The sequence below is a fragment of the Venturia canescens genome, chromosome 5 (genome assembly GCF_019457755.1).
Source record: "Venturia canescens isolate UGA chromosome 5, ASM1945775v1, whole genome shotgun sequence".
Classification (NCBI taxonomy): domain Eukaryota; kingdom Metazoa; phylum Arthropoda; class Insecta; order Hymenoptera; family Ichneumonidae; genus Venturia; species Venturia canescens.
This window is the reverse complement of record NC_057425.1, coordinates 5,935,631-5,947,778: the sequence shown is the minus strand read 5'-3', so window position 1 is coordinate 5,947,778 and position 12,148 is coordinate 5,935,631. Positions and strand designations below refer to the sequence as shown.

The 12,148-nt window shown below is 46.3% G+C and overlaps 2 protein-coding genes across 4 annotated transcripts in view; one reads left to right on the top strand and one right to left on the bottom strand.

Annotated features, from left to right (window-relative positions):
• LOC122411146 (putative SLC9B1-like protein SLC9B1P1) overlaps positions 1–12,148 on the top strand; it is a 104,974-nt gene that overhangs the window by 47,298 nt on the left and 45,528 nt on the right. The window lies entirely within an intron of this gene.
• The window catches only part of LOC122411141 (uncharacterized), a 94,384-nt gene that overhangs the window by 43,076 nt on the left and 39,160 nt on the right, over positions 1–12,148 (bottom strand). For all 3 annotated transcript variants that reach the window (XM_043419707.1, XM_043419706.1, XM_043419708.1), the window contains exon 2: positions 8,663–8,728. In XM_043419707.1, coding sequence (XP_043275642.1) covers positions 8,663–8,706 — 44 coding nt within the window. In that variant the 5' untranslated portion in view covers positions 8,707–8,728. The remainder of the gene's footprint in view (positions 1–8,662; positions 8,729–12,148) is intronic.

Here is a 12,148-nt window from a genome sequence, read left to right as displayed (position 1 = left end):
ACACGTGGCGAGAGCGTATCGAGCGTGCGGAAACGGAAAGCGGAGAGAAGGACCGAGAGAGAGAGAGAGAGAGAGAGAGAGAGAGAGAGAGAGAAATCCAGACAAGAATGAGAGGGTGGTGCACGCGCCCTGAACCGTTGCAACCAGTCGGCAATAGGCTATGTGCTGCGGATCGTCAAGGTACAAACGCAGTTATATCCTCGCATGGAAGCGAAAGAGAGAGAGAGAGAGAGAGAGCGAGAGCGAGTGGAGTAACTTGGACGTATTTCTATGTACAGGATTGCAACTGCTGCGTTCGCGTATTTACTTTGTTCCTCGGGTGCACTCGCCCATTACATGGCTCTTTATACAATGCGAATCTATGTATAGATCCTTCGTTTACACACACGTGTGTGGGTGGCTGGCTGCGCGTACGTGGAAGAGACACGAGGTATGCGTTACACCGTCGCGACGTCCGACTCTCGAGAGCAGTCGGTGCATTCTCTTCAAGTTTCTCTGGCCCTTTCTCTCGTCCCTTTTCGTGCGTTTGCTCATCTTTCTCAAGGTTTTTTCATCGTGTTTCTATTCGCGTGATTCGATCCGGCGTCCCTGGGAGTCGTTCGGTTTCCTCTCGTTTCGAAGTCGTTTCAGGCTGGCAAAAGAAAATCTGTTTTTTTCCCAGTGCGCTGAAAAGGCTCGCGAGTTATCCTCGTTCTTTTGAGAATTCTCAGACTTCGCGAGAACCGCGAATTGATCCCTGTCTCGGTGGGGCGCGCTCGAAATGGCGTCGTTACAGATTGTCAATCCACGAAAATCGGGCAAGACTCGGGGGATCATTGGAACGTCAAATACGAAAATGGGACTTTCTGTATGCACACTCGGGTCTCGAGGGGACGGAGCGCAGAAGAAGATCCACTCGGATATAAATGTCGAGAGAAAAGGAAACGAGATGAGGCGAAGAGCTCCGAGGAACAAAGAAGGCTTAATGTACACAGAGGACGAAAAGATGGGGGGAGTTTAAGGGGTGGAGACAGCTAAATGAATCCGAGTCCAGATGAAAAACGGCGAGGAAACACGAAGGCGCGGAAGAGGGAGGCAATCCAAATGATAATCCGAAAAAAATCAGGAAGTGGAAAGCAGCGATCACGCACGAAACTGTCCGGGACTGTTGGACGAATGCGAGAGAAGAAAGTTGGCCAGTGAAAATGGGAAAGACAATAAAGAGAGAAAGCAGGAGCAGATTAAAATAACACGCCGTACCGGAAAGAGTTTAAAAGCAAAAATGAAAAAACAGCGAGAGAGAGAGACGAAGGAGCGAAGAGAGCCGCATAAATCCAGAGGAAAAAGGCAGCAGCGAGGGAGGATTTAACGACACGACTATCACAGTCCTGGGGACACGAGGGCTCGAGAGGAGTTACAGGAGGACAGGGAGGATTGGAATGGCCGAGGATGACCCAATTACTCGCGCGTCCACCGACAGGAGACTCCGGTGATGCGAGGATTGCCGCGCAATTTGTGCCATGTTTACGCACGAGAGCGACAGAGACGTCGAGGGGAGAGAGAGCGCTCTCCCAGGGTTTCTGTTTCTAGGTGCCCATCGCGAATTCGACGTCGGAGAGCTCGGCGTTCCTGGGCCTCCCGCACGAACCTATATAGGCCAGAACATTTTCCGTGGGCTCACACAGCGTGACGGCCTCGGGACGTCTATCGATCTCGCGCAGCACACACGCACAAACGCCCAACGGACACGCACACGCACGAACCCACTATTTCAAGTCTCTTTTTCAGCTTTTTCCTCTTTCCCTGCCCGGGGCCGGGTGAGAAAACTTGGAGTTTTACGTCCTCCCGTTCCACCAGACGCCTCCACAGACGCTTTCCTCGCTCACGAGAGAGACGCTGAAATAAAAATTCGCCCGGCTGAAAAGAACTCCTCGATCTCTTTTAACCACTTTTTTTTATCTTTCCGAGATAAAACTCGTGAAAAAGCGGACTCGGACTCGCCGACTTAAATTTTGACGGTGCAAGACAGACTTTTAGCAAATTCATCGTAACAATTTACCGAGCTTCTTATTATACGGGATTTGGCTAGTTTTCTCAAGGCCGCTTCCGCCCCCGACGAGGAATACTCGCTTCCAATTGTTCTGCTCGTGCCTGCTCTCGACGAGGGAAAAGTAACTCCATTTTTTTGAAGATTTTTCCCTGTCTTCGATCAACATTGACAAGGTTCGGGCGTCAAGGCTTTTTCCACCCTCATCTGGACGGGTCGCTGATGTTGACGTACCGTGAAAAAGTAATCATCTTTTCCCTGATTTCTCATAAATTTCAGCCTCAATTTAACGAGGATATACGGAGGGAGATAAAAATACGAGAAAAATATCGTCCCATGGGGATGCTTAATTGGAAATTCTTGCGCTCGTATAACTGCTAAATTGAATAAGAATTTAACGCGATTAGCGAGAGCATCCGATGATTAATATTGAAACACTAATTTTCGAGCGTTCCCATTGGCAGTGTATTCGATGAGCCGTAAGTCGTAGCTGAGCTTGACCGGGCTTGGCACTAATGCACCGTATGAAATGAAAAATGAAAAAGGAAGGAATTCATTCGTACTTTCGCATCGCGCTGCTGCTGCTCCGTGGTACGTAGAAGCGAGGAGAGATCCGACCGATGCACCGTTAAAATTATATCGCCGTATTATTACGGTAGATAAATGTATTCCTGGCTTCCCACGCTCTAATGAGAGTAATGAGAGTTGACAAGAAGACGAGGGAGGCTCTCGACCTACAACGTTATTGCACTCGGTGATTTACCTACGAGGTATAAAGTTCGTTAGAGAAGAAGAGCTGGCAAGAGGAGCAAGAAAAACAGTGATTCATCGCTCCGTATTTTCTCGCCAACGATGGCCTAAGCGTCTGAGTTATGCACACAAATTTGCCCTCATTTTTTACCAGCTCCCAACGTGAATGCTCCAGTGGAGCAATCACTTCGATCGGGTGTCAAGTTTCGATGACTTTTTCACCCTCGTTTCAAGCGCGCAGGCAGGCTTGCGTCCTCTTTCTCAAGAGTCGCGACTCAAATTTAGTTGGTAACTCGAATTAAAAATGGCGAATTCTCGTCAAATTCCAAAGTTTCGGTCTCAGACTCCGAGAAATAGTTGGAACTTGGCTGCGATTTCAACACTCGAACGGAAACCGAGGAAATCGAATCTTCGCGAGCGTTGTACGACCCTCAAGTTTGCAACGTCGGAGTCCAACGAAATGATGAAAAAAACTCTCCAATAATTCCTCAATTCTCCAATTTCGTTCCCTGCCGAATTTGCAATTCGTGGTTTTTCAATCCGATACTTCGGGAAATAAAAAATTGGTGAATTCCAAATGTTTTTTTCGTTCCCTCCGTTGGCTCCGATGTTGCAAACTTGAGCGTTGTCGTATTCCAAAAACCTCGAAATCCGCGACCGCACGAACTTCGAGTACGAGCAAGATTGAGTAAGATTTCAACGGGAATTATAGTTTCCTCGTTATTATTTCGTGTTTCGCACACGAATCGAGAAGTTTCCACACAATGGAGGACTCGAGCGTTTGCGCCTTGGTAATGTCGTGCGAAGCTCAAAGGGTGCGCGCCACACGTTATAATTATAAGGAGAAAGAGGCTGGCCGAGGAAGAGAGCGAGAGCGCGCAGTTGTATTCGAAGCAGAGGTAACGCGCGTGTATCTATGTTTTGATTGAAATAAAGGACTCAAGCCCGAAATCGAATCCCGTGCACGACGGAGAAGCTTGGATTCGACGGTTGGAGGTCGAAGGTGCGGTGGATTCGGATCGGAGCTGGCAATAGTTGAGGGATTTTTGGAAACTCTGAAGAAACGAGGCTCGACGACGACGACGCGAGGTTTCAGAGTGGAATGAATAATTTGTAAAAAGTGACTTTTTTGCTCGGTACAAAGTTGACTGAGAGGCGAAAAGCAAGTTTTAATGGACAGCGAATAATCCTGAGAGCGTGGGTTGGTTAATCGGATCAACATATTTAAGTTTTAAAGCGACATGGAAAAGTTCGGTTTCCAGCGCGGCGGCGTAGCTGCCGAGGGATTGTTTCACTTTGGTCCCGTCATCCCTGGATCTATGTGCACATACTTAGGACCATGATCCTACATGGGTAACAAGTACACCCTGGAGTTGAAGCGATGTTCGATCGCGCCGGTTCCACAGCGAGAGTGCGCGTCCGTGTGCCGAGGGTAAGGCGTTCTACCGCAGAGTGTGCGCTCCCGGAAGAGAGAGAGAGAGAGAGACACGAAAGGGGAGTGATGTACGCAGTGAAAAGGAGCGATCAGAAAGACCACGAGGCTCGACTCGTCCACCGAGTTCTCCAGGGTAAAGAGAGAGAGAGAGAGAGAGAGAGAGAGAGAGAGAGAGAGAGAGAGAGAGAGAGAGAGAGAGAGAGAGAGAGAGAGAGCGAACGAAACGAGACACGATCGAGGTACACCGAGCAGCAAATTCTCGGTTACGCGTGCTTATAAAACCAGAAGTTCGTGGCAGCCTGGCCCTCCCCCCCCCCCCCAGTTGGTTTTGTGGCTCGGAGAAACCGCTGTAAAAATCCCGGGCAAGAAACAATCATATAACCGGCCGCAAGGATCGCGGGATTTTGCGACTTCTCGCGGCCACTTTTTCGCGCAGTCAACGCAGGACGAAGCTCCGATTTGGTCGAATGACTCCAAATACACTTTTTTTTTCATAAAATTCGAGCGAATGACGAATAGGAAGACGAAGGCTGATTCGGACCGAGGAGACCCGTATGCATCTACTGCGGAAGTTACCTGCGAGCTATAGCTGCACCCCGGACGCGTTCAGGACCCCGTCACCGCCCCGTCCGTTTTCAACAGATTGCCATTACGCCCGTTAATCGTCTGCTTCCATCGCTCGCTCACTCGCTCTCTCGCCGCTCGCGCACTTCTCTCCTTTCTGGAGAATTTCTCGCGGCCTGCGGCTGCTGAGCTCGGCTAGCCTCGGGCAACGACAGGGGGCTCCATCGTTCCGGTTATATACGAGAAACGTCGTGCCCGAGCAATTAGTCTCGTTATACTGGAAGGAGATTTGCCGCGAGTCGCTAAACGCCATCAACCCCCTCGTGCTTACCGGAAAACCAGAGAGAGAGAGCGCGAGAAATTATTAACGGGGGAGGAAGAAACCGGAAGAGCCCAAGCGAGATAAAGTCAGGATGCGAGAATTCATTCGAATTCGAAACGTAAAATAAACTCGAAATTTTATGAAGCAACGCGGACTCGCGAGCGCCCCGCCACTTTTCATTTTTTTCGGCCGGAAAAATTCATTTGTTTTTCTATCCTAAAAAGTCACAAAAGATACGCAAGGACTTGAGGTTTTTCCGAAACTTTTTGAAACAAACGAAGCTCGAGCTTCGCTTTGTTAAAAAAATAATTTTTCTCATCGATGACGACTCGTGCGGTGAATTTGTAGAACTTTTCACTTTCGAGATTTCGAATGGAGCGTTCGAGCTGCAAATAATCGACCGCGAAACGTCGAAAAAAAATCACGACACGCCAGAAAGCCGCGTTTTGTTGTCTTTCGTGTGTTTTCTCAAACTTTCACTCGCGAAATTGTCAATATCTCAAGACCTTTGGCTCGAAAAATCTGGTAATTTGCACGAAAGTAGATAAAAGTAAAATGAAATAAGCGTCTCAAGTAAAAAACTTGAGAACAGAGGGAAATAGACTCGGAGAGTGGAAGAATTACGAGGGTGAAAGTAGTGGATAAACGCGAAAATATGCAGAATCGCATATTGTTCGGTTGATTTTTTTTATCGTGCTGCCAACAAAAGTCTCGAGAGACGGAATATTCGGCTAGAAACAGAAATAAATGGGAGGAGAGGATGCGGGAGTGCTAAAATGAGGAACGGATAAAAAATCAAATAAAGATACGAAGAGGACGGGAGCGACGGAAAAAAGTACGGTAAAGGCGGAAAGAAAGGGAGAAAATGGAGAAAAAGAGAGCAAAAGGCGGCAGGTAAGGGCGGGAGACACCCCGAGGACCCTTGAGCTATAAATCAACCAAGTTTTGTATATTTAATGTCGCCCTGGTGCGCAAGTTCGTGTGAATTTACGCGTAGATAACGGAGAAACGAAGGAGCGAAAAAACGAAAATTTTAATGAAACAAATAGCAATGAATCATTGTGCCTGGAGAAATGAAAGATAGTCTCGGAGCAATCGTAAGAGTGGCAATTCCGCTGGCGACGGAGACACTTTTGAAGAAACTTTCACCGCGAATTAGACGCGAAAACATTTACAACATTCGATAAACGTCAGTGATAATACGAAGAGTCGAAGATGCATTTATTTTGTGAAATTATTGAATTTCGTCGCTCGTTACTGCGACGGAGACCGTCCCGAGGTGTTTCATCGATTCGTCGATAAATGTGCTGAGCCGAAATATTCGAATCGATAAACATGCGGTCTAACTATGGGGACCGAAAATAAAAGAAAATAGTGAGATGTTCTAGAGCATAAACGTGACTCGAAGATGGAAAAAACAGAGCTGCGGCAAAAGAAAAATTGAATGTTCTGGCAAGCAGGTACGAAGAAGGAAGCAGCGAGGCTGAGTGATAGAAAGGAGTGAATAGAGGGAAGGTTCAAGGAAGAGGAAAAAGACCTTCGGATGTAACACACCAGGACGATTCGCTCTATTCCTCCCCCCCCCCCCCTTGCTCTCTCTCTCTCTCTCTCGATCTCTCTAATTCTCTTGTTCTTCTTTTTTTTCTCTCTTTTTTGTTCCCCATTGAATCCTTCCATCCAGTAGCGATTCGGTCGTTACTACTGTCACAACGAGCGTTTCCTATGATTCTGATTGTACGTCCGTGGCTCGTCGTCCGAGGTAATTGCCGGAGGAAAAAAAGCGACGATTCACCGAGCCCCCATTTCTCTCTTTCTCTCGTGCGCCACCATTTCTCTAACGTTTCGTACTCTGCTCTTTCGATGTGTTTTTGAAACTAGCGGGAGCCTTACATAGACGTACGAAACTGGCGAGTTAGAAGAAAAGAGGGAAACGTACGTGGACCGTGATTCACAAATGAGGGAAAGAAAGGGACAAAAATATGCAGAAAAGGAGAGAAAAAAGAAAAAATACAATTCTCATTATTTTTTATTGAATAAATATTACAGTTGGGCAACGAATTATTAATTATTCCACCGTTTCTTACGTCGCGATCCACGAGCCTTGCTCCATTACCATTCGACGAATAAATCATCGGAAAAAAGCGCTCCAGTCAAAATTTTCTTTTTTATCACAAATAAGCAGGACGAATATTTTTAGCCCCTTTCTCCTCAATCGAATAAACTATTTTTCTTTCAATTTAAGCTAGTGCATGCACGAAACGATTTTCTTAAGAAAGTCTTGAAATTTTCGCAGAGTTTAAATTTTAAATATAGGGCATAGGGACAATGCGTAAAAAATCTTAAATCTTTCTGTATATAACGAATAAACCGATAAAATTAAGGTCTAAGAAAAAATTCGAGACCATTGTCATACTAGTAATAAAGATTGAACGAAATTGTTAATGAGACACATTTGCTTATTTCGGTATTTTGTTTCTTCTTGACTCGGCCCATTCCTGTCACAGCCTTCCGTCTTTTAATTAACTCTTTTTTCTTGATCCATTTCCCTTTGTGTTTTCCTTTTGCGCCCTCTAAAGCGAATTTTAGCATAAAAACTATAATATTTTAGCCAGAGACGAATGAAATTTTGGGTTCAGTCACTGATGGATCCCCGATTAATAAATGGCTTGTAATTTCATTCGCCCAAAAAAATAAGTTGAAAAAACGTATTTACAATTTCGAATTGATAACTCTGACATTAATTTAGAGTGATAATATCTTTAATTAGGAATGAAAAATCGAGCCAATTTAGTCACCCATAAAACGCGATCGTACGGGCATGATCTACCTTAAGCGAGTTGACATAAATGGTCCACGTGACTGAGCAAACATCAATAATAAGGCTCGAGAAACCGATCGATCAAGGAAACATGAAGACGAAAGAGAATAATCGTGTGATTAATTCGATCACCGAGAAACACAAAACTCAATCCAGCCACAAGTAACAACGATCTTCTATTTTCTCTCTCCCCGTCTGTTTTTTTCGTGACTCTCGCTCTCTCTTTTTCTCTCTCTCTCTCTCTCTCGAGGGCCCTTTCTCTTACATTTTTTCCGTCAAAGATTGTGGGAGAGAAAACGGGAGCGTCGAATTACCCGTTCGTGCCACACAGCCCGCAGCTGTTTCTCGCTCGCTGCAGCACGGATACGTTCGTGGATTAAAAAAGGCAAAATAATGATGATAATAGTTGGGAGAAAAAAGTGTACAGCGAGTAATATCAGAGAGGAAAGAGTCGCATGCTGACGGAGCGACAAGTAATACTTCAAATATTGCGTGTGTGCATTTTTATCATTGAAAAATGTCTACAAACACACAAAACGTAGGTAAGCCACACTGCTATTTATTTATGTACACGATTGATCTCGCAGATGCTGGCAGCGCGCGCGGTCAATGTACGATTGCAGGAAATGAGTTTTTTTCTCTGTAGAATGAGTCGAGAATTCCTGGCCCCGCCCAAACCTTCTCTTCGCTCGCGAATCATCACGATCAGCAGTCACGATAATAAATGGTAATGAATAATCGACTTACTCTGGAGCAGGATTCCTCCAACGCTGCGTACCAGCGCGCGCCATCAAGCATCAACGAACCTGCGACCTGGAACGAAAACACGAGGAAATGAAATTCAGGCTTTTCGTCCTGTTGCCAGTGCTGGACATCGATCGAGTAATCTTATTTTTACGTGTCTCCCGTTTTATTCTTCGCTCCCGAGCACTTTTTTCGCCTCGCACAAAGCTCCGGGCCGCTTACGATGTGCTCGCGGGAGATCCGGTTCAATGTTAACGAGGGAGCTTTCAACAGATTTTCGCTCAAATTAGCGATAAATTACGAGAAAGATTGATCTTTTGTCAGAATTACGAGGAAAATAAAAATCGAGTATTTTTTCGTTGGCTTTTGACTCCCGTTAATATTTTCCAAGTTTTCTGTAAACCTTGATTGTCGCGTCGAGTAGCGACGCTCGATTCAATTACATCCTCGCGAAATAATTGATTGTGGACAAAAGTACTTAAAATTGCATTTCGCATGAAATTCGTAACACATCGATATCGCACGCGGCAGCCTGTTTGTGCACGGTTTGGGCGTATGTTTGCGTTTGTCCGCTAGATTTCTGTCTGCAAATCTCGACTCTTGATTGACAGAATGCAGAGAGAAAAAGGAGGGGGGGTTGAAAGAGAATCGTATGCAGGAGCGAACGACCGCACGTCCGGAAGGGCGAGAGCGAGAGCAAGAGGCGAGAGAGAGAGAGGGACGGAGGAAACCTTCTGTTTCCCCAAGGCCCAATTAATCTCGTAATTGGCTTTTGAAAATTTTCGGGCGACAGCCAAAGCCCGTCGATTTGGCTGGCTCTCAGACCTCTATTTATGCGTTTCCTGTGTGCAGAGAGAAAGAGAGAGGAACGTGCAAGATGACAAATCGTCAGGTGTGTGCGGTGCACTTTTATTGGGTCGGGGGAGCATGTGAAAATCGGTGCAGAGGCTGACTGGTCGGATTGGATGAGAGAAAAAACATCAAACGTCTTTTGTCAACGTCGTAAAAAACGTAGGCAAACACCCTTGTGAATGTATAAAAATGAAATTTCACGAAGAAAGAGAGTCGCTCGAGTTGCTCTGTGGAAATGAAATTCGCAGTAACTTCGTGTCTCGTGGTCGCTCGGGCGTCTTTCAATTTTATGAATAAAACAAATTTTGTCCTTTGTCCGAAATAACAATTCGAATGTATCCAACCTCGTTCTCCGCGCTCGTGTGCGTCTTGAGTTGAAACGCATTCGCTCGATTCAAGGCTCGCTAGTCGCGGACTAATTTGACGATGGAAAGAAACGAGCTTTTTGGTTTTTTTTAGGTAATTAGCAAGAATTTCGGCCCCTTGGAGGTCCGCGGACATGACGCGAGGGGTAAAAACCACAAATTTCGGGTCCTCAGATCCGATAAAAATGTCTCTCGTCCCCGAGCATGAAAATGGGCTCCGGGAGCATCCATTATGAGAATAATTCCCCATCGAAGAAGCCGAGGAGTATAAAGCTGTTAATAAAACCTGTGAAAAGAGGGGGCGGCTTTCCATGGGGGAAAAATCCATACATTAAAAAAAATGTGTCGATTCTGCACGTCTCGGCATCGGGCGAGCAGGTTCCATCCCCGAGAAGATGTCTAAATTTGGAGCTCATGCCCCATTGTGTACGCCCCTTCTCACGCGGAGAGGGTCCTATATTGCCATTTTATTTTATACGCTATAAAAATCTGCAAGAGACGAGACGACCGCGGTGCTTCCTACGTAGAAGCGGAGAGTGAAAGAAAACCTCGGTAAAAAAGGAGCGCGGGGGGGCCAAAAAATTGAAACGCCTCGTCCCGTCGCTTCGGGAAGATGACAGAGTTGACGACGAAGGGGCGAGAGGCTTGCGAATCGACCAGTTGTAAAAATTTTCTGTCGACTCAGAAAAACGGAAAATTCGCGACGTCCGCGCGTTCGTCCACAACTTCTTCCTTCCTCTCCGGCTCTCACTCCCTTTCGTTCTTTCTCAATCGCCTCATCTCTTTTCGTCTCCTTTCCTTCTGCCCTCGCTCTCAGCCCCTCGCGCGCTCTTTCCCAGGTAACATTTTATTCCTACTGTCCTCCGTTCCAGTATATTCGCTCTCTCTTCGTTCTCGCACACACTTTTTACGTCCCAGCATCTTATTTTCTCTTCGTTCCCACTCCCGCTTCGTCGCTCGGCGAGCCCGAGCTTCGCTCTCTCCCTTTCTCGATTCTTTTCGACGTTTTTCTGCCTCCTTCTTCCCGACAGCCCTGTGTGTGTACATCCTCCATTTTCCGACATCTTTTTTCCACTCGCCTCTTTTTAAAGCGTAATCCACCGCACCAATTTCCCTCGACTCTGTCCCGCTCCTGCACTCCGCGCGAGAGTCTCGTTTTCTGGCTCCTCTCTCTACGACCGTACTCACGGCCTCTCGGGGGGGTCCTTAAAATCCTCGTTCCCAGTGTCTTGTGCGCCTTCTCCCTCTCCCATTCTATACGTATACATCCATACAAAAAGAGTCCTTAAACCTACCCCTGCATAATCGTCACCAGCCACTCTCTTCGTGCCCCGCTCCACCGCCAGGGCGCGCCATCCACGCTCCCCGCGGTTCGCCAACTTCGGCCTCATTCACCGGACGTGATTGCAGCTTGAATATTTTACAAGACCACACCAGAGCTCACGTTTACGATATGAATATTATCTACATGCATACGATTCAGTATTATACAAACACTTTTACATGCAGACGAGAGGGGTGACTGACTGCAGTGAAATTTCACTTCGTACGGATATGGACGTATGCGAAAGCGTGCAATCCACCACTGAAAAATCATCCCCAGTCACCAATTTCGGTAAAGTAAGAAGAGTGGAGTTGCGGCGAAGGAACGAGACCAGATTTTCTGCCCAGGAGCGACTCGGATGGGAGCGAGAAAAATCGGATGTTTCGTCTCCTAGTGGACCGAAAGCTCGTGTGAACGTGAATGGATCGAAGAAAATCAGTGGAAGCGAAAAAAGTGAGCTCGGCGTTGTTTAGTCATGGGAATTTAAGAAATTTTATGAGAGTGAAACGATCCGAAGAAACTCTCCAATAATTCCTGTAATTCTCCAATTCTGTTACGTGCCGAATTTGCAATTCGTGGTTTTTCGGTCTGCATCGATGATTCGTTTGAATACAAATATTGGTTACATTTTCAAAATGAATTTATAACGAAATTGACTGACGAGTTTCTCTTTCCTCATCCAAATTCGCTCGTCCCCATTCGTTGACAACGATTCTTCGATGGCGAGACCGATTTATATTTGTTTTGTCTCGGAATTGGAGATAAAAATTTCGCAGATTCGCATTCGTATTCCATTTCCTCGTAAATATTTTTACTAATTCGACGCACTCGATCACGCGCTCATACCCATTCTCGCTGTTGTTGGAATGCCAAATTGATTGTCGAAATATCTGCCTCTGTAGACGCGACGATCGCTGCAGCGAGAGAGATAAAGAGGGAGACGAGCAG